The sequence below is a fragment of the Pantherophis guttatus genome, chromosome 15, assembly GCF_059756535.1.
Source record: "Pantherophis guttatus breed Tessera chromosome 15, ASM5975653v1, whole genome shotgun sequence".
Classification (NCBI taxonomy): Eukaryota; Metazoa; Chordata; class Lepidosauria; order Squamata; family Colubridae; genus Pantherophis; species Pantherophis guttatus.
In genome coordinates, this window is record NC_142077.1 from 18,580,966 (window position 1) to 18,608,216 (window position 27,251).

Below are 27,251 nucleotides of genomic sequence, written 5' to 3' on the forward strand. Positions count from 1 at the left end.
TCAGCTGGCACCTAAGATTTGAGAATAAAGAACCCAGATGGTGTAAGAATGATTGTCAATAAGTTTGTGTTTTTAAAGAAGTCTATTTTTTTTCTAGTGGTACCAGAAGAACAGCTGGACTTTGGCCTCTGGAGACACACCGACGTATGTACTATATAGTTACAGCCAATATCTAGGACCCAAACCATGAAAGTAAACATGGCTCTTTCAGATGAGGGGGCCTGGATTAACTGGGCTTGAGGGTTTTCCCTGTGCTCAGGCCCAACTTCCTTACAATCTCCATGGCTTTTCAGCAGAAGACTTCATGGGCCAGCCAGTTGCTCCCAATATATGAAGGTCCTCTCCCTCAGCGGTCCATCACCCCCCCCCCCATACCCCTCATGTAAGCAGTCTAAATCTTCTGGGGAATGTTTTGAGTGTCCATTACTAAGTATGACAAATGATCATTTTATTATATGAAGGAATCAGGCTGAGAGATCAATTCTCTCCCTTAACAAATAACCTTTTCTTTTAAGCAGGAGAGGCTAGCTGCAGGGAGCTGGAGGGGAGGCAGAGGAGGTAAGAAAGGGCCAGGTATTTTGAGGGAGTTTTCATTTTAAACAAGTTGGATGGTTGGAGTGAAAACCTGAGGAGGCTAATTTCGCTCTTGTCTTCCTCTTTTACAGAATAAATATTTTGGAACAACAGCTGGCATTTGAGAAAGAGGAGTACAAGAGCCTCCTCTGCAGAGTTCTGCAGCACGCTGGGGAGAAAAGGGAGCTCCTCACGGAGATTAAAACTCTCCAAGAACAGCTGGAGAGGTGAGAAATATTTAGAAGGGAATCCTTCCTTCCTTGCTTCCATGAATCGATGCGTTGGAGGAAGAGGTAGAACGAGAAAGAAAGGAATATAAAAGCTTCCTCTGTAGAGTTCTTCAACAAGCTGGCAAGAAACAGGAGCTCCTCACGGAAAACAAAAGACTGAAGGAACAACTGGACAGCTGAGAAACATTTAGTATCACCTATCATGAGAGGGCTAATTTCTGTCTGCTCATAATTTACAGAAATGCAATGTTATTTGAGGAGATGGTGCAGGAAAGAGGGCAGCTAAAAGAAGAACTAAAGGCCTTAAAATCAAAAACTTGAAGTTGAGCGAGGAGAAGGCGAACCAAATTTACACCATGGTATATTAAAGTCACTAATAGAGAAGCTCCTTTACAAAAAATGCTCATGTTATTATTGTATCATCATGAATAGAAAGAACAAAATCCTCTTTTTTGTCCCAATTTAATCTTCAAATAACCTTTTCTTTTAACCAGGAGAGGCTACACCTGAGAATTCGTTTCATGTCGTAATAAGATGTGAGGGTGAGGATAGTGGAGGGTGGGTGAGCTGATTTAAATAGAAGGGAATATGCTGATCTATGCTGGTGCATCTATGCTCCCCTCCTTTCCCTCCTCACCAAGGAGAAATGATTCTCTGTCTCAGCCACATCCAGCCATCCCTGAAAAGGGACAACAGAAGAACATGGTCTCCTCGCTCAACTTCCATAGGTTGTTATTGCTTTATCTTGCTATTTCTCAGTTATTAATACAGTTATTATCATTAACACAGTTATTATTCTTATTATCATCATTATTGTCATTGTTATTTCATTAGTCCTGGAACTGACCAGACTTGAATGACCGGAGTGTCCAACAGTGGCTCATGTCTGCACTTTTGTCTTATCACTTCACATGTGTGCAGCAGGGGAGCCCAAACACTGGGAGCTCCTGAACAAATCTTCCCAGCTTCATAAAACCGACGCAGAACTCTGCAGGGAGCTGGAGGAGAGCCACAGGAGGTGAGAAAGTGCCAGGAATTTTTTAGGGAGTTCTAAGCAGGTTGGATGGTTGGAGTGAAAACCTGAGGGGGCTAATTTCGCTCTTATCTTCGTCTCTTACAGAATAACAGCTTGAATTGGAGAGACAGGAGTACAAGAGCCTCCTCTGCAGAGTTCTGCAACTAGCTGGGGAGAAACAGGAGCTCCTCATGGAGAACAAAACTCTCAAGGGACAACTGGAGAGATGAGAAATTTTTAGAAGGGAATCCTGACATTCTTTCAAATTCATCCCTCCCTCCCTCCCTCATCTATCATGAGAGGGCTAATTTCTGCTTTTCTTAATTTACGGAATTCAAAAATGTTGAATGAAATGGCGGAGGAGCGAGTTCAGTTAAAAAAGGAAAATAAAGACCTTAAAATCAAGAACTGGAAGTTGAGCGAGGAGAAGGCGACCATCCTGCGGAATTTCAGGGAGAGGCTGAGGAGGTGAGAAACACGTAGACAGCAGCCCTGACTGAGGGAGGGAGAGGACCAGGATTCCTTGAAGCCGCTTAGAACTGACTTTCTAAACAAATGAGATCTCCTCCAGCCAATCCTGATCCAGGAGGAGGACTTGAGGAACTTGGAAAAGCTCCCGAGGAATCCCAAAATGGATTGAAACATCTATTGTACTACAAATATCCCTAATTTTGTAAAATAAAGTTCCAAAAGAAGGAGAAAACTTACGAATGTCTGGCTCCTGACACTTTTAGTCCTACATGTATAAAGCTAGGTCTACTATGAGGAGCTCCTGAAGGAAAATTTCCAGCTTGTGGAAGACAACACAGAACTCTGGAGGGAACTGGAGGAGAAACAGAGGAGGTGAGAAATTTTCTGACAGCATCCTTGACTTTCATTGTTGGTCCAAATTTATCTCTAACCTTGTGATTTTTCTAGAGAGAAAGAACTGAGGAAGAACCTCTGCAGGTGACTGATGTACAGAGACCAGCTGGTACCACTTAATAGTACAGAGTCCAAAAGAAACACAAGGGCAGACATTAGAACAATGGAAGACAAGAGAGAAAGTCTTGAAGACGTGAAACCTTTGATGCTGCCGTATAAACCGGAGAAGGAATGGCTGAAAGCTTCTGGGGAGAATCTCAAAGCCAAGAAAGCCCCACAGAGGCTTCTTCTCAGCCATCCAGAGACTCCCTGGCAGGAAGACTCTTCTGGCATCCCTGGTCAACCTTCCAAAGGAAGGTCCTGGAGCCTCCAGAGGGGTTGGCTGGATGTATCCATAATTCTTCTCCAAGAAAAAGGAGCAGAAACACCTCATTGAAATGTGCAGAAATGGAGGGAAGCATCTGTTCAAGCCATTCAAGATCGACAGATGTCTATGGTGGAGATCCACACTCCATGAATTGAGGTGATCTTCCTTCCGAGGGGATCCTTTGATGGAAAGTGAGGGATCTCCTCTTCCTTTTTCCTCCCATTGAGCACTGAAATGGCTTCTCCTCTTGCCTTTTTGGCTGCTGTTCCTCAGGCCTTTGAGGTCCCAATGGAGCTGGATAGGACTCTCCTTCCAGGTCACGTCAGACATCAGATTTGGCTCTGAATCATTCTCATCAACTCCCTGATAAAAATAAAGAAAAGCCCATTAAAATGCAAGAATGAGAGATCCGTCTATGTAAATGGTGTGTTTGTAGCATTGGGTTCCTGCATGGGGGATGGGGTTGGACTAGATGACCATGAAGATGCCTTTCAAAGCTTACATTCTATGATTCTCTGAATGCCTGCAATACAGGTAGTCCTTGACTTATGACCATTCATTTAGCAAGGTTGAAAGTTATGACAAAGCTGAGAAACACAACTTAGAAGGCAAATCCTCACAATGTCCCTGTTTAGGCCTGGAGACTGAACCATAGGAAGAACAGCTGCAGGTTTTGGGTCTGGCTAGTCTGAAGAAAAGAAGAATTAGGGGTGATGTGATAGCAGTATTTCAATATCTGGGAGGCTGCCACAAAGAAGACGGGGTCAAATTATTCTCCAGAGCACCAGAGGGCAGGACAAGAAACAACGGATGGAAACTGAACAAAGAGAGAAGCAGCCTGGAATTAAGGAGAAACTTCCTAACAGGGAGGACAAGTGGCCCGTGGAACTGCCTGCCTCCAGAAGTTGTGGCTGCTTCATCCCTGGAGGTTTTTCAGAAGAAACTAGACAGTCACTTTTTCTGAGATCATTTAGGTTCTCCTGCTTGAGCAGAGGGCTGGACTAGAAGACCTCCAAGGTCCCTTCCAGCTCTATTCTATTCTATTCTATTCTATTCTATTCTATTCTATTCTATTCTATTCTATTCTATTCTATTCTATTCTGGAGGTGGAGGCCTCAGACACAGCCGGTCCCCCATTTTCTGGGCTGCTCTCTCATCAGCCCCCAGGAAGATCAAGACCGTTAAGACAGGACGACCCCTGAGAATTTCAGGAGTTGGTACATTCCAACGGTTCTCTGACTACCCAGAATCCCCCTGTCCAAGTGGTTCAGACCAAAGAAGAAGCAAAAACCCTCAGCTAATAAAAAAGTAAACACCGTTGCCATGACTACATCTACAGGCATCGACCTTGAGATTATCAAAGAGAATAGAATTAGAATTAGAATAGAATAGAAAATGCGGAATGGAATAGAATAGAATAGAATAGAATAGAATAGAATAGAATAGAAAATATGGACTAGAATAGAATAGAATAAAATAGAATAGAAAATGCGGAATAGAATAGAATAGAATAGAATAGAATAGAATAGAAATAATAGAAAAGAAAATACAGAATAGGATAGGACAGGATAACTTTATTGTCACTTTAAATGTACACTAATCAGCATACATTAAAATGGAATTTTGTTGCATAGAGCTCTCAAAGGGCTGCCATCTCCAATGTACACTACATAATCATGACGAAATAAATAAATAAATAAATAAATAAATAAATAAATAAATAAATATTATGCATATACCCACATACACACCTATATTATATGACACAGAGAAACATCACAGTCTTGTTCGGATGTGTACATGTACCTGGTGAGAAAAAGGCATCCTGAGTTTCCCAGGCGGAGGGCATCGGGAGTAAAGCCCCTACAGAATCGGGGAGTCCTGCTGGAAATCCTTGGAAACCCCCTCCCAGAGGGGAGCCAGAGTGGGTGGGTGGGGTCTCCAACAATGCTTCGATATCGATATCTAATTTATATTGTAAGCCTCCCTGAGTCTCCGGAGAAGGGCAGCACATAAATCGAACAAATAAATATGTCAGATGTAAATGCCTTATTCTCCAATGTGTAAATAATGTATATATGGAACATCAGAGGTTAACTTATTCTTTGGACTTTAATGTATTCATAACTTACCACTCCCATTCCTAGCTCCACCCCTTGTATATATAAGGAGCCACCCTCACCATTCTCGTCGCTTCTACCTTGAATATTCAGTGAATATAGAATGCCTATCATAAATAAAAAGAAATATATTTAAAGCTTTAACTTCTATTATCTTTATTGAGTCTGATCCTGAAAATATTGCAACAAGCTGGTAGCAGAGGATGGTTAATTGACTCAATAAGTAATTAAAAATGTCCAAGAAAGATAGGCCCAACACCAGGGCCTACAGCAAAGAAATAGAAACTGATCAAGAGATGATCAACGAATCCACCAATGCGATTTCGAGAGAATCCGAAGAATACACCACTGAAGAAGAAGAACTAATGAGTGAAAATAATGACCAGAAAGAAATCGAAATAGAAAATAACGAACTCAGGTCAGAGATATTAAAGATACTAAAAAGCCAAAAGAATGATGAAAGTCTCATCGCGGACCTCCAGGAGATGCTGAAGAACAGCGGAGCAGCGAGAGAGAAAAACGTCATTAAAGAAAAACCCAAAGATCAAAAAATCGTAAGTGAGATGACTACTGAGAAAATAGTTGTTAAAAAGAAAAGATGTGATCCCGCGCGAAATTTTGAATGGCAGCCATCTTGGTTTCAACGAACTTCAAAAGAGAATGGAGCAGAGCCAATCAAAACGCTCAGTTCAAAATTTCTGGCGCGAAAAACACTATCAGACGAAGAAAGTGAGAAAGAAGTCTCAAACTCTTCAGATGATCCAAAATCAGAAAGTGAAGACGATTTAACAAAATCTCAAGTAAAATCAGCAATGAAAACGCTTTTTGCTGCTTTTGGGCCAAGACTGAAAATTACCAAGACATCTACGAAGAAGCAAGAAATCAAACCGGCGACTCAAGACCTGCACGCTCCCATCCTGACTTCGAAAGCGACGACGCCCGAGCCCAGAGAGCCATGCCGATTTCGCCCTACACCACAGACAAAATCGAATACCAACGCACACAAAAAGAAGAAAAGAACCGTCACCACCACCAGAACCCCAAAAACCGAGCCAGAGACCGACTCATCTGAGGAGGAGCGGATCGAGAGAGCTGAAAGGGAGAGAACCTTCCACGACGCCACCAAAGAAGAAATGAGCAACGCGCATGTGCGAAACTACGTAAACGACCCAGAAGGACTTGAACTGGCCAGAGAACCGCGCAGACTCATTGCAAGCATCCCAATGCCGTTCTGTAATTTCCTGCACTTGAGAGATCACGGACTGCCCCAGGTTGTAAGTAATGGACAGAATAATGTAGGTAACTTACCCAGTGACTTCCCAAAACTTAGAATTGATGGCATTAATTTACAAGAGTGGTATCAACAGCTTCAGGTTATTTTCATGAAAGAAAATTTACTATTCTTTATAACTAGCCCTCCAAGAAGACCTTGGACTTTAAAAATAGATTGTTTACATCATAGAGCATTTTTCATAATAATATCTAGCGTGTCTCCTGCAATGTATCATAGCATCAAACCAAACCTAACTGTATCAGAAATAATTCAATGCATGTTTAATCTATTTCACAGCGATAGCATAGCTACAACCACAAGAATGTCTAAGGATTTCTTTTCCTCTAGAGTAAAACCAGGGGTTTCTATAAGTGAGCATTTGATAAATCTAAACAAAATAAGAGCTGAGCTACAATTGAGGGGGGAAGTGATTTCAGATCAAACAATGAAAAGTGTTATTATCAATTCACTTGATCCATCATGGGATAGCTTTATGTCACACTTAGATACCATTAATTTGGGATATTTATCCATAGAAAATCTATCTAACAAATTGATAGCAGAAGACAATTCAAGAAAAAATCGATCCAGTAACCAAACAGACCACAAACCTTTTAGGAAAGTAGTCTTTCAAGATAAACATAATGAGGCCTTTAGATGCTACAATTGTGGATCCAGGGAACATAATAGAAGAGACTGCCCCAAAGTCTCAAGAGAGAGACATAGACCAGAATATAGGAGCAAATATATTTACAGACAATCTTCCACAGATAGACACAAATATAGAAGCCCACCAAATTACAAAGAAGGTAGAGGGGGTAGAGAAAATTCAAAAGAGAGGAAATCTGGGTCACTGAATGGGCTAAATAAACAAGACAGCACCAGAACACAGCAGGATGAGAATAACAATTGGCTTATTGATTCTGGTGCAACAAATCACACCACCAACAACAAAAGTATATTATCTTCATTTATAGAAGATAAGTTTGTGATAAAGGTAGCTAATCAAGAAAAGGTTCAAGTACTAGGCAAAGGAAATGTGACCTTGCCTGGTCTAGGGAAAATAGAGGGGGTATTATTAATCCCAGAAATACCTCACAACATACTAAGTGCCATAAAATTAAGCAGAGAATCTGATATCAATATAGTTTTCTCAAAGGGGAAAGCAACTATAGAAAAGAACAAAACAAATGTAGGTACTGTAATGATAAAAGGAGGTCTACCCTATCTGATAACTAAAGAAAGATGTTTACATAACATTGATTCAAATATGGAAGATTGTATTGAAGCAGATGATGAAAGTGTCAGTAACAGTGACAATGATGAGTGCAGAATAACTCATGATCACAAAAATACATACAAGGAAAAGAAACCAAAAATAGGTAAACCAATTCATGATGAGTGTGCTCACATCTTACACAGGAAGTTAGGACATGCAAGCTTTCCTGTAGTACAAAAAATGACTGAACACGCAGAAGGTGTCAAAATAAAAAATTGTGAAAATTATTTGGAATGCTCAGTATGTAAGTCCACCAAACTAAAAACCAGTCCCAGACCAAAAAAATCTAACAGATCAACTAACAATATTTTTGATTTGGTACATATGGACTTAGTTGGTCCATTAAGTCCCTCAATTACCTATAGAAAACGTTACTTCCTAACTATAGTGGATGACTACAGCCGATATGGTTTTGTTTACACATTAAAGCACAAGGATGAAACATTTCAGAAATTTAAGGAATTCTACAAACGTATAGAAACACAACATAATATCAGAATAAAGCAAATTATGACAGATAGGGGATGTGAGTTCATGTCTAAAGAATTCTCCCAATGGTTAAAGGATAGAGGAATGTTACATTTCACGTCCAATCCTTTTTCTGCATTTCAAAATGGAGTTGCAGAGAGGAAAAATTCCACACTACAAACCATGATTAGGTGCACATTAGAGGATGCTGGTTTAGGCAAACAATTTTGGTCAGAGGCATTACATTATTCGAATTACACTCAAAATAGAACCTGGTCCAGTATTGTGAATAAGACACCATATGAGGTGATGTACAATAGAAAACCCAAATTATCACACATGCACATATTTGGAGTCACTGCAGACGTACACATACCTAAACAATTGAGGAGAAAGGGAGAAAACGTATCCAGGAGATTAAGATTCATGGGATACGAAACTGGAACCAAAGGGTACAGATTTATTGATAGTAATAACAAATTTATAGTATCCAGAACAGCTGTGTTCCATGAACAGGCCAATTGGTCAAAATTGCACCTTAATGAAATATTTCCTAATAAATGTAAAGATACAATATCTTGCGAGGAAGGAACAACAGAAAATCAAAATATTAACAAAAGTAAGAACAAAACCAAAACTTGGACTAATAGTCAGCATAAAATAAAGACAGACACATTAACAAAAAAGGAAGCTAGATATTTGCATGATAACCATAGCAAGCCTGAAAGAACTATTAGAAACAATAGAAACCAAATACCAAATAAATACAAAGATTACATAATGCATATGAATGGAGAACAAATAACACCTAATACATATGAAGAAGTATTGAAACTTCCACATGAAGAAAGAGAAAAATGGGAACTAGCTATGGAAAAAGAGATGGAAAGTTTACAAGGATTAAATGTATTCACACCTGCGATCGCACCTAAGGATAAAACAATTATAGGTACCAGGTGGATTTATAAAATTAAGAACTTAGAAGGAGGCAATACCTTATACAAGGCTAGACTAGTTGCACAAGGCTATGCACAAAAATACCCAGAAGACTATACTGATACATATTCACCCACAGTGAGAACTGAGAGTGTCAAAACAGCCCTTGTAGTAGCATCTGCACTCAATCTGGACGTATTCCAATATGACATACAGACCGCATACTTACATGCAAAATTAGATAAGGAAATATATGTAAGAGCACCACACAGTCAATACACTAATAAGAACGAAATTTGGTTATTAAATAAGAGTCTGTACGGATTAAAGCAATCCGGCAAAAGATGGTACGATTGCTTGGTAAAAGTACTTAAGACCATGGATTTCAACGCCACCACTGCTGATAACTGTTTCTTTGTAAAAAAGAGTAATGATCATATTGAATTTGTATTAATTTACGTGGACGATATTTTATACATTGGAAAGCATAAAGAGAGCAGGGAAATCTTTGTAAATAAGTTAAATGAACACTTCTCACTGAAATCTCTGGGTAAAGTGAATAAATACCTTGGTGTGCAAATTAACAAAACTAAAAGGGGATTCAAACTTACACAGAAAGACAAAATCATCGAACTCCTAAACAAATGTAACTTAAATAGTGCTAAAACCTGTGACACCCCTATGCAAACTGATTTTCTTAGAAACACTGATGAATCTTCCCCTGAGTTTAAAGACAACACATTTTACAGATCAGTTATAGGTTCACTCCTTTATATATCTAATTGGACTAGGCCAGATATTGCATTACCTCTCAATCTATTGTCAAGATATGTTAGTAAACCAACCTTGTATCATTGGGAAGCTGTCAAAAGAATTCTAAGATATCTGAAGGGTACATTAGATTTTTGTTTAATGTTGGAACCCAATAATGACAGAGAACCAAAAATTACTTGTTATGCTGATGCAGATTGGGCTGGTGATACATCATGCAGAAAGAGTACTTCTGGTTATGTTTTTCTATTGAATGATTGTCCAGTTTATTGGTATACTGGTAAACAAGAACTAGTAGCCACTTCTACTACAGAAGCGGAATATGTTTGTTTGTCCAAAGCTGCAAATAACCTTGTATGGTTCAATGATCTGATCACTGATGTTTGGAAGAAACCCACCTTACCATTTATTATGCATGAAGACAATAAAGCGGCCATTGAAATATCCAGATCCGATGCAATTGGACAAAGGTCCAGGCATATTGATATAAAGTTTAAGCATGTGAGACAACTGTCTCAAGACGGATTCATTAAAGCAATACATTGCGATACTTCTGAACAATTAGCTGACATATTAACAAAACCCTTACCTTCTAAACAACACAAATATTTAACTTCTAAATTATATGTATTATATTGTCCTGAATCAGAATGTAATTGGTGTTGTGTAACGAACCGGCATTTAGAGGGGGATTTGTCAGATGTAAATGCCTTATTCTCCAATGTGTAAATAATGTATATATGGAACATCAGAGGTTAACTTATTCTTTGGACTTTAATGTATTCATAACTTACCACTCCCATTCCTAGCTCCACCCCTTGTATATATAAGGAGCCACCCTCACCATTCTCGTCGCTTCTACCTTGAATATTCAGTGAATATAGAATGCCTATCATAAATAAAAAGAAATATATTTAAAGCTTTAACTTCTATTATCTTTATTGAGTCTGATCCTGAAAATATTGCAACAAAATATACAACCCCTTTGGCCTCTTTGGTCATTAAGTGAGTCCGGCTTCTCCCGTTGACTTGGATTGTCAGAGGCTGGCTGGGAAAGCTGGCTGGGAAACCTCTGGACCACAAAGACTTTGGAATCCGATCTTTCCCTAAATGATGGACCGGACCGGATCTCTCCTTCCCAGCTGCCCCGCCTGCCTCCAATGTCCCACCTCACCAAATAAATCTCCAAGGAAATTAAGTGAAGCGAGTCCGTTTTATGAGAGGAGTGGGCTAGAGGATCCAGGAGGGAAAGGGGGGAAGGAGGGGAGAGGGTGGACTGAGAGGGAGATGAGTGATCCACTTGATCCCTTTAACCTTGGAGAGAGAGATTGAAAGGTCCTCTCTTGGGTCTGCAACAAACCACTGCAGCCTTCATAGTTTGTTTATTTTTATTTATTTTTTATTCATTTTGTTTTATTTATTTGTCAAGCAGGTATTAGATAAAAGATATAAGTATAAACATGATTATGAATGCAGGAAATGGATACGAATAAATGGGGGCAGTAGGACAAGGACGGAAGGCACGTTGGGGTGCTTATGCACGCCCCTTACAGACCTCTTAGGGGGGTCATAATATTATAATATTATGATATTGTACTGTATTGTATAATATTATACTATTACAATGATATTGTAATATCATAATATTGCAATATTAGCACTTAGCGGAACATTCTGTGGGCTCCGTTCTCCTGGGAGCCTTGGGGGGCCTCCCCTCCATCTTTCACCCCCCCCATTTCCTCTTTTCCTTCCAGACCTCTCGGGGTCTCTCTGTTAGCGCGTGTGAGGCTCCCTATGGAAAGGCCCACCGTTGCTGGAGGGGGCAGCCTGGCATCTGCCCACAGCTGGATCAGAGACGATGACATCACAGCACGTGTCATAAGACCTTGGCCGGCTGTCCTGCCTCATTCTCAACTGCTACCACTGCAGGGATGGCAGGAAATTTCTTTTATCGTTTCCAGAAAAAGGTCCAGCGGAGAAATAAAGGTAGGATACAATCAGTGGTGGGATTCAGAAAATTTAACAAATGGTTCTGTGCCCTAATGACCATTTTAAGTATAAAAAAAGTATCTTAAGTCTTATTTTGGGGGAATGTCTTACTTTAGAGCAGGTGGGGGGTGGGGCCTGTGGATAATGAGAAGGAAGGAAGGAAGGAAGGAAGGAAGGAAGGAAGGAAGGAGGGAGGGAGGGAGGGAGGGAGGGAGGGAGGGAGGAAGGAAGGAAAGAAAGAAAGAAAGAAAGAAAGAAAGAAAGAAAGAAAGAAAGAAAGAAAGAAAGAAAGAGGGAGGGAGGGAGGGAGGGAGATTCCGACAGAATCGGGGTTGAAATCAGAAGGGGCTGACCAGGGGTGGGTTCTAAATTTTTTTACTACCGGTTCCCTGGGCGTGGCTTATTTTGTGGGTGTGGCTTGATGGTCATGTGACAATTCTTTAGGATTTAGCAGAGGCTTTTAACTGGTAGCCCAGTAGCCCAGCCCAGACCCCCTTGGGATCAACCCGCAGCCCCCCCTGCCTCCTCAGGCGGTGGAGCGGGTGGGGGGGATGCTTTTCAAGAAGGCACAAGGAGGGCTGAGAGCTAAGATTTGGTCCAGAACCAACCCCAACAGGAAGGTCTCTTATTTGCTCCTTGTACTCCTTGGCTTTGCATTTTTAACAGGTCATAAATTAAATTTCTGATGACGTAACAATGGCTCATAACTCTCCTTTCTAGACAGCTCTTCTCATGTCTAAAAGCAAGAGACTCTTCTCCATCTTTTCTCTGGAGGACCATTTAATCCAGAGCCTTTTAATTCCAGAAGTCCAAGTTTAAAGAATGGACTTCTGGAATTAAAGCTCCATTTTTTAGCTAAAACTTAATTCACACCTGTTAGTTTTGCTTGAGCAGTGTGAACAATTGACAGTGGGATCCTCCAAAGCAGGGGTGGGTTCTAATTTTTTTTACTACTGGTTCTGTGGGCGTGGCTTATTTTGTGGGTGTGGCTTGGAGGTCATGTGACCGGGTGGGCGTGGCTAGCTGGTCATGTGACTGGGTGGCCATGGCTATGTGTATAGGGACTACTCAGAGGGCTGAAAAAAGTCATTTCTGACAGGTCCTCGCACTTTTGACTGGTCCTCACACTTATGACCATCCTCACATTTATGCCCGTGCAGCATTGTTAACAACCATGTCACTCATTTCACAACTGTTTCTCTTCTCCATGGTGACAAGATAGGGCAAAAACGTAAAATGTGAGGACAGTTGTAAGTTCTAGGACTGGTCAAAAGTGCGAGGACCAGTCAAAAATAACTTTTTCAGCCCTCTGAGTAGTCCATATGCACAAAAGAATACAGCAATAGAGAGGGATGAAGGAAGGAGAAGAGAGGAAGGAAGAGAAGGGAGGAAGGAAGGGAAGGGAAATTAGAGTAGGAGTGAGGGTAAGAGAGGGAGGAAGAGAGGAGGAGAAGGAGAAAGGAAGAGGAAGTAGGGAGGAGAAGAAGAGGGGGAAGAGAAAGTAAGAAGGAAAGAAAAGAGAGAGGTGGTAGGTTTGAGGAGAAAGATTGTTGTACAACAAAAAAGATGAAATGGAAGAAAGGCAACCCCAAACAAATATATTAAAATAAAGAATGAATTGTTAAACTTTAAAGAATAAAAAAGAACAAATATGAATAAATAGCAGTAATTAGAAACACACATACAAACATACAATGTATTTTCTTTGAACAGAGTATTTGGCCGGTTCACAAATTTAAACAGTGTTTAGTCATTTCAATTAAATTTACAATTTCTATATTTCCTTTTTTGCCATATTTATTCCTTATCTATTTTTTAAAAAAACCAATATTACCCTTCATCCTCCTCTCTAATCTTAATCAAATTCAATTTTCCCCTTCTATTCTATATTATACCCCTTCCCCTTGTCATCTATTTTTATATCCATCCTCACATTGGTTAATTATGTAATATTACAGTTGTTTAATACAAATTCAACATTTTAATATAAATCAATTAGTTATATAACTATCTTTTTTGTATATTAATCAATATGAACATAAATATTCCAATTATTTCCATGCAATCCAATTTCTTACAAATCAATTAATTATATTTACCAATAATAATAAACCAGATAATTTCCCCCATATATTCCTCCAAGCCACAACTTAACAATTTCTGCTTTCAACACAATATACAATTAATAGTATCTCAATTATTACAATTCCCTAGTTAAATAGAGCTTTCTTTCTTTTGTGTTTTAAAATCTTGAACTCTCCTCTTTTGCCCTAAATTTCCCATTGTTTGCACCTACTTTTTTTGGTGAGGAAAAAGAAAAGAACTCTGCCTCTGCCTAATTTTCCAACATTGCAGCAAACAGCAAAGCCAACCGCCTGCTTTACTTTCAGTTTCGTTTTCAGCTTCATTTGCACAAGGAGAAAAAAAATCTGCTCCAGCAATTTAGCTCTTTGCAGCAACAGAGCCCTCTGCAAAACAGCTGAGAGCAAATCAGCTGAGAGTTGGGAGGCCGATCTAATCCATGAGCTAATTAGCCTATGCTGAAGATGAAAGGAGTTGTTTTTTCTTACTGTTTGCTTGCAAGGATAACTGCACAGGCCAAAGGGTGGGGCTACCCTCCTTGCCTCTTACCGCCCCCCTAAGGCATCCCACCACCCCCCAGGGAGCAGTACTGCCCACTTTGGGAACCACTGGTCTACTCATTTGTTTTAACACTGATCAGCTGTAGGGCGGCCTTTTGAAGCCCCACAGCAAGAGTTTAAACAGTTTTTTCCCTTCTAGCCGATCAGCTGGGACTCAGGAGGCAGCAATAGATTGGGGATGGGGCCAAATAAAAGTAAGAATAATGTGGGGGGGGCAGAGGAGGGGGGGGCACAGTCGGTTCCATGAATCATATCGTCACCACTACCAGCTCAGCGGAACTGGGCCCAACCGGAAGGAACCCACCACTGCTGCAGATCCTCTCCACCTCTTCCTGGATTAGCGGAGGGCTTCCCATCGCTTCCCATCAGATTGGGGGTTTCTGTGACCCCCAAGTCATCCCTGGCTGTGGGGTGCACCTCCCCTCTTCTCATCCAGTGCCACCCAATCCCCAAACTCTTCCTCCGGCAGAAATCTTCCTCTGTGAAAGGAGGAGCATCCATCCCGGCCAGATGCTTCCAGGCCCAGAAGAGGAAGGGGGGGTCTGAATTGGGGGTGGAAGCGTTGATCTCGGACTTTGGAGGTGGGAAGGGCCAGAACCAGCAGCAGCACCAATGGGAATTCTCCCTGCTTGAGCGTCATCGGTCTCCGGGCAGAGTCCTTGGGGGCTTCACCTGAAGGAGGAGAGCCAGTTCTGCAGAGAGAGAGAGAAGCGGAGAAAGTGGGAGGGGGGATCTTGGCCTGAAGAACCGAGCGGAACTCTCTCCTGCATTGGGTGAAGTCAAGGGAAACTTTGCCCAGAGACTGATGATGCTAAAGGAGGGAGAATTCCCATTGGTCCCCCTGTTCTTTCTGGACCCTCCCAATTCCGAAGTTTGAGGCAGCCCCATTCTGGGCCAGGCAGCCTTTCTGCAGTCCCTTTGCTTTGCGGAGAGAGGGAACCGGTGGGAAATTCCACTGCCTGAGCCAAAAGGGTCTACGGCAGGGGTGAAATGCTCCCGGTTTGGACCGGATTGCCTGATCCGGTAGTGATGGAGGCAGGTGGTTCGGAGAACCGATAGCAAAAATCCCTGCCCCCCCCCACATGCCCAACTGAGCCGTGTGATCCTCAGAGGCTTTTTTTCTTTTAAATGCCTCTGACGATCCAAGCTGAGTTGCCTGACCGTCAGAGGCATTTAAAAGAAAAAAAGCCTCTGACGATCAGGTAACTCAGCTGGGATCGTCAGAGCCTTTTGAAAGGATTTTTTACAACCACTTCGCCGAAGAGGTTGTAGAAAAAATGGTTTTAAAAGTTTTTTAAAAATCGCCACGCCCACCCAATCACATTACCCCACCACCACCAAGCCACGCCCACAGAACCAGTAGTAACAAATTTTAGATTTCACCCCTGGTCTACGGGATCTTGAGAAGATCATTTTCTCAGGGGGTGGGGGGGACCCTCAGGAGGGGAAGGGCCAGGCGGGGCCAGGTGAGAGAGGCCAGGAGGCGGGGCCAGGTCGAGGCAATGTCAATAAGTTTGTGTTTTTAAAGCTATTTGTTTTCCAGTGGTTCCAGAGGAGCAGCCCGTCCTGTGGAAACGGGGACCGACGGAGGTATGTCATATTTATTTCTTTAATTGTTTCTCAACACTTACCCAATGGGACCCAAACCCTGGAAGTCAAAATGGCTCTTTTGGGTGAGGGGGCCTGGATTAACCGGGCTTGAGGGTTTTTCCTGGGCTCAGGCCCAACGTCCTCATGGCCTCCATTGCTTTTCAGCAGACGAATTCACGGGCCGGCAACCTGCCCCCTATCAAGGAAGGTCCTCCCCCTCAGCGGTCCTTTACCACCCGCCCCCCCCAAGGTAAGCAGTCTAAATCTTCTGGGGCAGGGGTGGGTTCTAATTTTTTTTACTCCCGGTTCTGTGGGTGTGGCTTATTTTGTGGGCGTGGCTTGGTGGGGGTTAATGTGACTTGGTGGGCATGGCCAACTTTTTTTTTTTAACTTTTAAAAGCATTTTTTCTACAACCTTAAGAGGTTGCAGAAAAAAAATGCTTTGAAAAGCCTCTGACAATCAGGCAACTCAGCTGGGATCGCCAGAGGCTTTTAAAGGCATTTTTTCCCCTACAACCTCTTCAGCTGAAGAGCTTGTAGGAAAAATACTTTTCAAAGCCTCTGACGATATATATATTTCACGGCTGTTATTTTAACTTTTCCAGACTCCTGCAACATCTGGGGGGCGACCGCTGAGGAATCCGAGGGAGAAGAGTGGCACGTAAGTCTACATTTTACCTAAAGAATATAAAATATAACATTTATTTTTTAGATGAATCCTTTGTTGAAACACCTTTGGATTTTATGAGAGCATCTAGTCTTTTGGCCTTAGAGAGCCGATCTTGCCAGGGAAATCTTTGCCCACTCTTCCTTCAAAAGGGCTCCAAAATTGGAACATTGGGCGCTATCTAACAAAATGAAATTCAAGGGTGAAAAAAGTGAGGTTCTACATTTAGCCAAGAAAAACAAAATGCATAGGAACAGTATATGGGGCACCTCGCTCAACAGGAGTAACTCTCAGAGGGATCTTGGAGTCCTAGTGGACAACAGTTTAAACAGGAGCCAGGCGTGTGCAGCAGCTGCCAAAAAAGCCAACCCAGTTCCAGGCTGCATCAATCAAGACCACGTGAAGGGTTAATGCCACTTTTTAAGGCCTTGGTAAGGCCACACTTGGAATATTGCATCCAGTTTTGGTCTCCACGATGTAAAAAGGATGTGGAGACTCTAGAAAGAGTGCAGAGAAGAGCAACGAAGAAGATGAGGGGACTGGAGGCTAAAACATAGGAAGAACGGTTGCAGGAACTGGGTGTGTCTAGTTGAATGAAAAGAAGGACCAGGGGAGACATGACAGCAGTGTTCTCAGGGGCCGCCACAAACAAGAGGGAGTGAATCTATTCTCCAAAGCTCCCGAGGGCAGGACAAGAAGCAGAGGATGGAAACTCTTCAAGGAGAGAAGCAACTTAGAACTAAGGAGAAATTTCCTGACAGTGAGAACAATCAATCAGTGGAACAACTTGTCTCCAGAAGTTGTGGCTGCTCCAACACCGGAAGTTTTTAAGAAGATGTTGGATAACCATTTCTCTGAAGTGGTGGAGGGTTTCCTGCCTGGACAGGGGGGTGGACCAGAAGACCTCCAAGGTCCCTTCCAACTCTGTTGTTGCTGTTGTTATAATTATAATTATATGAAATTGTCAGATTTGGGAGGGGGTCTTCTGCTGTGCCCAGCTCTCTTCCGGTCCCCTTCTAAATCTCTGGATTAGATTCCGAGCCCGGATCATTCATTTGATCTTCTTGTAGGGAAGCCACTGTTGTGTGGTGTGTTTTGGGGCAATCTCTGTAGGGTGGAAGGCATGCAAACGCCAGTCTGTTCGAGGGAGTAGTTGTTTTATAATCTAACCTTTGTGCTTTCAGCCCTTTGTTCTTTGCAATTGACCTGTTTGTGCATTTCTACAACGTCCTGGGCTTTTCCTAAGCTTTGTTTTTCTTTACTCTGCCTGTTTGGTGGTTTCTATATCTTTGCCTGGGTTCTGGTGTGTTGTAAATGTTCTTTTTCTTCACCTGTCTGAGGTTCGGATGACCTCGGTTTCCCTCCTTTGGATGGTTGCTTTAGAGCCTTTTTCCTATTCTAATGTGCTTAGAGTTCTTAGTTGTTTGTATTTGGTTGCAGTTTGTTATCGATTTGGTTTCTAGTTCAGCTTTTAATGGTAAGTGTGTCCCAATAGGGGTTCTTCAGATAATAAGATCTCAGAGCATTTCCCTTCCTACAATGCAACGAAGGGACTTGTTGGGCAATTCCGATGGTGGCTGAGGGCTAATCCTACCTTTGCTCAGAATATCCTGTCTTGAATGGATGACCAAATCTGTATTTGTAAAGGTTGGCCCCTTAGTTTCTACTGAAAGAAAGAGGTACTCGCCTTCTTTCCAAGCAGCCTTTGAGCTCAGAACTCAAAACCCCTTTAAAGCCCTTGTTCCCAACGGCCAAGGTCTGCGAAAAATCCATCCACGGACCCAATGGGTCTGTGCCAGGAAGGGAGGCTTACCCGGGCCAGGTCCGTTGCTCAGGTGAGTTTGAAGTCCCATCTTGGGGAGCCAAACTGATGGAAGAAATATCCCTCTGGTTCAGTTCCAAGCTGGGAGAAAGACACTGGAAACATGGAGGCTGATTGGAAAGATGGTTTATTGATGGACAGGACGACATGGGTTTGAAGTCCTGGGCAGCTGAGCACATGGAGTGGAGAGTCAGGGGTATTGATACCTTCTCTTGGGCCTTGAACTTGAGCTTGCTGTTCCTGTGCAAGAACATGTATTCTATTGGCTGTTGTCAGACTCCCATGGAGCCATGTGCAAATCCGCGGAGTTTGTCTGAGATATGTTTGGTTGAAGCTTGGGCTGATGCAATGGCCTTAGGAGATTTTGCAATGCAGTGAGCTCTGCGGTTAGATAATCCTATTATGTCCTGGAGGGCCATGTCTTAATCCCAAAACCCTGGAGATGGGTCTTTTGTCTTGTAGATAGGATGGCCCAGTCTCTCTTCATGGGCACCAAGTATCTGCTGGGGGCAGGGATTTCTATTTCTCTTTTAGGGGAAATATAATACTCTGCCTTTTTAATATTTCATTCTTCTGGGAGGGAGTGGCTTCCCACAATGGTTATAGCATTGTTTCCTGTAAGGAGAGATTTCTGATTGTTGCAGTAGAAATGGCAACACCGAATTTATGCACACACACAAACATAAAGGTATTTTTAAAATATTTTTCAATTGAAGAAAACGTTTGATGATTCTGGTAAAAATAATCAAGGGACTAATTTCTCTCCGGTTCTCGTATTTACAGCAAAACTCCGAAGGAGGAGCTCCCGCACAAATCTCCCCAGCGTCAGACCACCAATGCAGAACTCTGCAGGCAGCTGGAGGAGAGCCACAGGAGGTGAGAAAGGGCCAGGTATTTTTAGGGAGTCTTAATTTCAAGGAGGTTGGATGGTTGGGGTGAAAACCTGAGGGGGCTAATTTTGCTCCTGTCTTCGTCTCTTACAGAATCGAAACTTTGGAACAACAGCTGGCATTTGAGAAAGAGGAGTACAAGAGCCTCCTCTGCAGAGTTCTGCAGCACGCTGGGGAGAAAAGGGAGCTCCTCACGGAGATTAAAACCCTCCAAGAACAGCTGGAGAGGTGAGAAATATTTAGAAGGGAATCCTTCCTTCCTTGCTTCCTTCCATCTGTCCGTCTATCTATCTATCTATCTATCTATCTATCTATCTATCTATCTATCTATCTATCTATCTATCTATCATGAGAGGCCTAATTTCTGCTTTTCTTAATTTACAGGAATTCAAAAATGTTTGAAGAAATGATGCTAGAAAGAGTCCAACTGAAAGAAGAAGTAAAAGACCTTAAAATGAAGAACTGGAAGTTGAGCGAGGAGAAGGCGACCATCCTGCGGAATTTCAGGGAGAGGCTGAGGAGGTGAGAAGCATGTGGACAGCAGCCCTGACTGAGGGAGGGAGAGGACCAGGATTCCCTGAAGCAGCTTGGTTGAAGCAGGATTCCAGGGTGAAGAACCTGCCCTATAAGGGATGGAGGGAGAGAGGAAAATTAGAATGGGGAGGCCACATTTGATCACTTATGACAAAATCTCCCTTTCTCCTTCTTCCAGAGGCAGAGACTGAAGAGGCTGGAAGATCAGGAAGATCCTCTTCCTCCCCCTCCCCCTCCCCCTTCCTTTCCCTCCTCCCTCCTTCCCATCCCCCTCCCCTTCCCCCTCCTCCCCTTCCCCATTCTCCACCCCCTCCTCCCCCTCCCTCTCCTCCCCCTCCCTTTTCCATATATCCCTCTTCCCCTCCTCCTGCCCCTTTTCTCTCTCCCCATCCCCCTCCTCCTTCTCCCCCCTCCCTCTCCTCCCCTTCCCCTCCTTCCCCTCCCTCACCCCTTCCTCACCATCCTCTGCCTCCCTGAAAACATCCTACACTCCCTGGAAAGAGCAGGACAAGGGAATACCATCGTCTCCTCGCTCAACTTCCCTAGATTGTGATTGATTGTGATTGTTTTATTTTTATTTTAGTTATTATCAGTTATTGTTATATTCCAGTTATATTTTACAGTTATTATCAGTTATTGTTATATTACAGTTATATTTTACAGTTATTATGAGTTGTTGTTATATTACAGGTATATTTTATAGTTATTATCATTAATAAAAATTATTATTGTTATCATCATCATTATTGTCATTGTCGTTATTTCAACAGTCGTGGATATGACCAGGCTTGACAAGTGTGCAGTAGGAGGCCCCAAACCCTGGGACGGCTGTCGTGGTAGGAGAGGTCTGTCCTGACCCTTCCCTGTCCCTACGGTAGATCCCCTCATGTGGACATCTGGATGGAGATGTCCATCCCGTCAGCCGCATCCAGAGGAGCCGAAGGGAGTGGTCCTTCCTCCCACAACCGTCCCTGGGAACAGGGGCTCCTCCAGTAGAGAGCACGTCCAGCAGGGCCTCTGAAGGGCCAAGTGGATTCTGAGAGTTGTCAGGGAGGTTGTGGCCAAGTGTGAGATTGTGCAGGCACTGGGGATCCTTACCCACCAATTGAATGGCAAAAATACACCATAGTATATTAAAGTCACTAATAGAGAAGCTCCTTTACGACAATTGCTCATGTTATTCTTATATCATCATGAATAGAAAGCATAAAAATCCTCTTCCCCCCCCCCAATTTAATCTTCTTTGTCTCCACAAGTTGACTGAGTCTCAAGCCAACATTGATCCAAAACCAGAGGCACATGATAGTTACCCATCAACTTGACATTTTAATGAGAGCGGAGAAGGTGGGAGGGAGATAGTTCTCCACCAGAGTTAAGAGTCACAAACAAACCATTATTTGTAGAAGGACTAATATTTATCTGGCCACGAAAGGGGATTCAGAATAATTCAATCACTAAAACAGAACAATCATAAAAGGAAGAGGATTCTTTTATTGTGAGAAACATTTACCGAGTCTTTAAAAAAAACTACTTTGTTTCTATAAGGATCAGGAATTGGGTATCCATGAGAGCTTATAAAAATAGGGAGCTGGTCTTTGCAGAGGCCACTACAACCGTTTCAATCGCTACTTTAAACGACAGTTAGCATTCAAGTGATGAACTCAAGTTTGGATGGAGAGAGGGAAATCATCTGGAGTTCTTACGGTTTCTGTTCCGTCCCGTCTTTGGATTTCAGCGACTTCCACAAAATAAGATGAAAAGAGAGAAGCTTTGGAAATCCAGGCCATTCAGGAAATTAGACAGGTCCTATAATACAGGAGTAGGTGAAATAAAAAGGAAAGAAGGAAAGTGTTAGGAATGCAAAGAGAGGAAAGGAAACTCCAGCACAGGGAATGACTTAAGAAGGAAAGTGACAAGGAGGAGCCTGGCTGGAAGTCCTTGCTGTATGCGATCTTCTTTTTCACCTGAGGATTATCCCCCTTGGTTTACTAAATAAATCAGTCTTTTACAACAAAGGCTGTTAATTAATTGCATTAACAGCCGCCAAGAATTCAAAGAATAATAACTGAAAGCTTACTATGATTGGCAGAATGCCCAGAAGCAATTTGCAGGAAGCTGATAAGATAAGCAAGACAAGACAGGAGGGTATGTGAATGAAGTTGTTCCCTGGAAATTGCTTCAGTCGGAGTTCCTCCTTAAATAGGCTAAGGGAGTGGCCAATTAGCCCCAAGCCTTCCTCTCTAGGAGACCTCCTCCTGAGGAGCCACTCCTGCCTTTTGGCAGCTCTGCACCAGTGCATCAGGAACAGACTCCTCCTCTTCGTCCTCTTCACTTAAGGGAGCTTCTGAAGGCTCTGGCTGAATCCCTGCCTCTGGCACCACATCTCTGGCACCACATCTTCTCCAGCCTCCTCACTGTCCGACTCGAAAGTCAGCTGCACAGGCTGCTGGCGCAGCACCGCACCAGCCTCCTCGCTGTCTGAGTCAGCTATTAGCTGCACAGGCCGCGTACGGGCCACAACAGCTGGGTGACTATGGGCCAGTCACTCTCAGCCCAAAATTTCAAGCTCAGGGAACAAGCTAGCCATCAATTCCAGTTTCTCAATCAATTCCTATTGCAACCAATGAGCAATCAACTCAGGGGTGCAATTCAGTGGGTTCTGACAGGTTCTGGAGAACCGGTAGCGGAAATATTGAGTAGTTCGGACAACGGGCAAATACCACCTTTGGCTGGCCCCAGAGTGGGGTGGGAATGGGGATTTTGCAGTATCTTTTCTCCAGGAGTGGGGAGGAAATGGAGATTTTGCAGTATCCTTCCCCTGCCACGCCCACCAAGCCACGCCCACAGAACTGGTAATAAAAAATTTCAATTCGACCACTGAATCAACTTGGTACCAAAAGAAAGAAAAAAAGAAAGAGAGAGAGAGAGAGAGAGAGAGAGAGAGAGAGAGAGAGAGAGAGAGAGAGAGAGACGGAGGGAGGGAGGGAGGGAGGGAGATTCTGGCACAATCGGGGTTGAAATTGGAAGGGGCTGACTCGTCCAGAAGGGGGATCCTAACCCACAGAAAGGAAGGAAGGAAGGAAGGAAGGAAGAAAGAGGGAGGGAGGGAGGGAGGGAGATTCTGCCACATTCCGGGTTGAAATCAGAAGGGGCAGACTCGTCCAGACGTTCTGAGAGAGAGAGAGAGAGAGAGAGAGAGAGAGAGAGAGAGAGAGAGAGAGAGAGAGAGAGAGAGAGAGACGCGTGTTTGAAGGAAGGAAATCGCGTTTTCCTTCCGCGAAGCGAAGCGGCGCCTTTCCCGAGAGAGCGGAGCGGAGGATTCCCCCGGGAAGTGGGTGGGGGGAGGGGGAGCTTGGGGGGGGGGGCAGAGTCCTTGGGGGCTTCACCTGGAGGAGGAGGGAGTTCGTCGCAGAGAGGGAAGCGGGGAAATGGGGAGGGGGATCCATGCGGTATTGGGGGGGTGCAGCTCAAGGGGGGGTTCATGGCAGCCCTAGACGGGACCCTCCCCTTCCTTTGCTCTCTTCAGACTCTCAGCCAGGGATTCCCGCTCCCCCCTCCTTCTCCCCCCCCCCCGAGATTCCCCACAGCGAGGCCTGAACCCAAAACCGAGCTCGCTCAGAGACCCCCAAGTCCCCGCCGGCTCTGGGGCTGCGTCCCCGCTTCGGTCATCCTCTGCAGCCCCACTGCACGCCTGATCGGGTGGGGGGAGGGCCAAAGGACGCCCACCCTCCCCTGCAGGGCTGGCCTGAGCCCCCCTTGAGCTGCGCCCCCCCAAGACTGACAAGATTCCCCCTCCCTCCGCTTCTCTCTCTGCGCCCGACTCGCCCCTCCAGCAGGTGAAGTCGACGGAGACTCTGCCCGGAGACCGATGACGCTGAAGAAGGGAGGATTCTCATTGGCCCTTCCGCTTAGTGGCCCGTATAGCCTGCTTGCTCCTTTCCTTCGGCCTTTCTCTGCCCATCCGGCGTTTCTCAGGCATTGCGTCGTCTGAAGCCCCATTCCGCCTGAACCACAATCCTATCCTATCCTATCCTATCCTATCCTATCCTATCCTATCCTATCCTATCCTATCCTATCCTATCCTTCTCCCTCTCCTTCCCCTCCCACTCCCATCCCTTGCCATCCCTCCCCTCCCCTCCCCTCCCCTCCCCTCCCCTCCCCTGCCCTGCCCTGCCCTGCCCTGCCCTGCCCTGCCCTTCTCTTCTCTTCTCTTCTCTTCTCTTCTCTTCTCTTCTCTTCTCTTCCCTTCCCTTCCCTTCCCTTCCCTTCCCTTCCCTTCCCTTCCCTTCCTTTCCTTCCTTTTCCCCTTTACTCCATCCTTCTCCTTTCCCTTCCCTTCCCTTTCCTCTCCCTCTCCCTCTCCCTCCCCTTCCCCTCCCACTCCCATCCCTTGCCATCCCTCCCTCCCCTCCCCTCCCCTTCCCTTCCCTTCCCTTCCCTCCCCTTCCTTTTCTCTTCTCTTCTCTTCTCTTCCCTTCCCTTCCCTTACTTTCCCTTTACTCCATCTTCTCCTTTCCCTTTCCCTTTTCTTTATTACCTTTATTTTCTATTTTATGCCATAATAATCTTAATAAAAATAATAATAATAATACGAGCCTTTTGTTTTAGGAGCGCTTCTTGTTGCACAGCCTCAATATGGAAATTCCTGGGGCGAAAAAACCTCATCCCAATTCCACTCTCCATCTGCCCTTTTCTACTGGCAAAACGTCTTCCTGACCCACAGAAAGAGGGGCGGTTCCTTCCCATTTGGGGGTGAGGGGCGGAGAATGGGAAGGAGCCGGGTCCTCCAGTCATGCCGAGCAAGAGAGACGCGACTTTCAAGGAAGGAAACGGTTTTTTCTCCCGTAAAGCGAAGCGGCGCCTTTCCCGAGAGAGCCGAGCGGAGGATTTCCCCGGGAAAGGGGGGAGAGCCTGCAGATCCCCTCCGCCTCTTCCTGAGTTAGCTTCCCTTCGGATTGGGGGGTGTCTGTGTCCCCCAAGTCCTGGCTGGCTGCGGGGCTTCCCCTCCCCCCTTGGCATCCCGTGCAGGGACTCTCCCTTGGCAGCCTCTTCACCTGGGGAATGAAATGGGCGTCTGGGTCAGAGGCTTCCAGCCAGGGCTGAAATGGACATTTGGAGCAGTTTGGAGAACCGGCAAAGTCCACCTCTGCCTGGCCCCAGAGTGGGGAGGGAATGGGGATTTTGCAGTATCCTTCCCCTGCCACGCCCACCAAGCCACGCCCACCAAGCCAGGCCCACAGAACCGGGGGGGGGATTTGAATTTCACCACTGGATCGGAATCCCCGGTTCTGCATTTGGGGGGAGGAAGCGTTGATCTTGGACTTTGGGGGTAGGAAGGGCCAGAAGAAGCGGCAGCACCAATGGGAATTCTCCCTGCTTGAGCGTCATCGGTCTCCGGGCAGAGTCCTTGGTGGCTTCACCTGAAGGAGGAGAGCCAGTTCTGCAGAGAGAGAGAGAAGCGGAGAAAGTGGGAGGGGGATCTTGGCCTGAAGAACCGCATGGAACTCTCTCCTGCATTGGGTGAAGTCAAGGGAAACTTTGCCCAGAGACTGATAATGCTAAAGGAGGGAGAATTCCCATTGGTCCCCCTGTTTTTCTGGACACTCCCAATTCCAAAGTTGGAGGCAGCCCCATTCTGGGCCAGGCAGCCTTTCTGCCATCTCTTCACTTTGCGGGGAGAGGGAACCGGTGGGAAATTCTACTGCCTGAGTCAAAATATTGCTTAACGCATTGTAAGCCGCCCTGAGTCTCCGGAGAAGGGCGGCATATAAATCAAATTAAAAAAAAAAAAAAAGGATCTACGGCAGGGGTGAAATGCTCCCGGTTTGGACCGGATCTCCCAATCCAGTAACGATAGAGGTGGGTGGTTCGGAGAACTGGTAGCAAAAATCCCTTCCCACCCCCATACCCAGCTGAGCCGCGCGATCATCAGAGGCTTTTTTTCTTTTAAATGCCTCTGACGATCCCAGCTGAGTGGCCAAGTCATCAGAGGCATTTAAAAGAAAAAAAGCCTCTGAGGATCAGGCAACTCAGCTGGGATCGTCAGAGCTTTTTGAAAGCATTTTTTTACAACCTCTTCACTGAAGAGCTTGTAAAAAAATGGTTTTAAAAGTTTAAAAAATGGCCACGCCCACCCAGTCACATTACCCCACCACCACCACGCCACGCCCACAGAACCGGAAGTAAGAAATTTTAGATTTCACCCCTGGTCTACGGGATGTTGAGACAGAGGAGTTCAAGAGCTGCCTCTAGACATTCCTTTCAAGGAGAGTTTTAGAAACCTGCAGTTGAAAGTTCTTCATGTCTCCTTACCCTGAAGACTCCATTTCATTTGGAATTTAATCCCAAACTGATTGGCTTTTTGGCATTTCTCTTGACGCTTCTCCAAAATGCATCCCCAAGAAGCCCCATCTCTCTCCCCCTCTCCCTCCCTCTCCCTCTCCCTCTCCCCCCCCCACAGAGAGAGAGAGAGGTTGGATTGGGTCTCTCTCCTTCCCTTCTGCTTCAGGCTTGGAGAGTCTGCCAGGGCTGCTCCTCATTTGGCTGAAGGGGAATCGGGGGCTGGAGCCAGGTGACGGTCTCATCTCTGCCACAGGTGAGGCTCTCAGAGAGACTTTCTGGCAGGCAGCCAAGCCTTCTCCTCAGCCTCTCTGCACTCAGGAGAGATGCAGCTCTACTGCCCAGCGGAGGCAAAGCTTCTCGTTTTCTACAAACCATTTGCAGGGATTTTTCTAAAAAATATTTTCCCTAGGAAAGGGGGGGGGCTACCAAAATGGGCAGGGTGCCTCTGCCTAGGGGGAGACTCTCCACCCCAGAAAAACCAATGGCTTGAAAAACGGCTCCTCTGCCCCCCCCCCCATTTCCCCGCTGCCTTCCCCAAACACCTCCCCCATTGCAAAGGTGGCATGCCATTCTGGTGGGAAATGCCTGGAACGCAATGAAGCCCCACAACTCACCTCCATCTGGCAGGCTGCCTAATGGGGGGAGAGGAGAGGCGGGGGAGCTGCCTAGCTAGCACCCAGATTGGCGGCTGCAACACAAGCATTCCTTCCGGGCTTTATGTGAGGTTCCCAGCCAAGCTCGGACTGGCCCCGGCCACCTTTCCCACCCAGGAGCCTCTGCTGATCAGGAGAGAAGGCGCTGCCTCCCCCTTTGCAAGACTGGAGGCAGGAGGGCAGAGCCAACGATGCTTCTGAAGAGCCGGCTGGCCTCTTTCTTCCC

The 27,251-nt window shown here is 44.8% G+C and overlaps 1 protein-coding gene and 1 long non-coding RNA gene across 2 annotated transcripts; one reads left to right on the forward strand and one right to left on the reverse strand.

The window, feature by feature from the left end:
* Positions 1-2,469: 2,469 nt before the first annotated feature.
* On the reverse strand, positions 2,470-21,838 carry LOC148112042 (uncharacterized). The gene is made up of 3 exons (XR_015729912.1): positions 21,734-21,838; positions 19,945-20,119; positions 2,470-3,412 (listed from the first exon to the last, which is right to left on the reverse strand). It is a non-coding gene; the product is annotated as an uncharacterized LOC148112042 (long non-coding RNA).
* LOC148112043 (uncharacterized) lies at positions 11,359-19,728 on the forward strand. The gene is made up of 5 exons (XM_087879374.1): positions 11,359-11,882; positions 16,071-16,117; positions 16,723-16,778; positions 19,390-19,482; positions 19,590-19,728. The coding sequence occupies exons 1-5, from the start codon at positions 11,828-11,830 to the stop codon at positions 19,726-19,728; spliced, it is 390 nt and encodes a 129-aa protein (XP_087735500.1). The 5' UTR covers positions 11,359-11,827.
* Positions 21,839-27,251: the final 5,413 nt, after the last annotated feature.

Coding starts and splice junctions, on each gene's coding strand:
- LOC148112043 (XM_087879374.1), top strand. CDS start 11,828: ATGGCAGGAAATTTCTTTTATCGTTTCCAGAAAAAGGTCCAGCGGAGA. Junction 11,883..16,070: donor GGTCCAGCGGAGAAATAAAG/GTAGGATACAAT, acceptor TTTGTTTTCCAG/TGGTTCCAGAGGAGCAGCCC. Junction 16,779..19,389: donor CCGAGGGAGAAGAGTGGCAC/GTAAGTCTACAT, acceptor TCGTATTTACAG/CAAAACTCCGAAGGAGGAGC.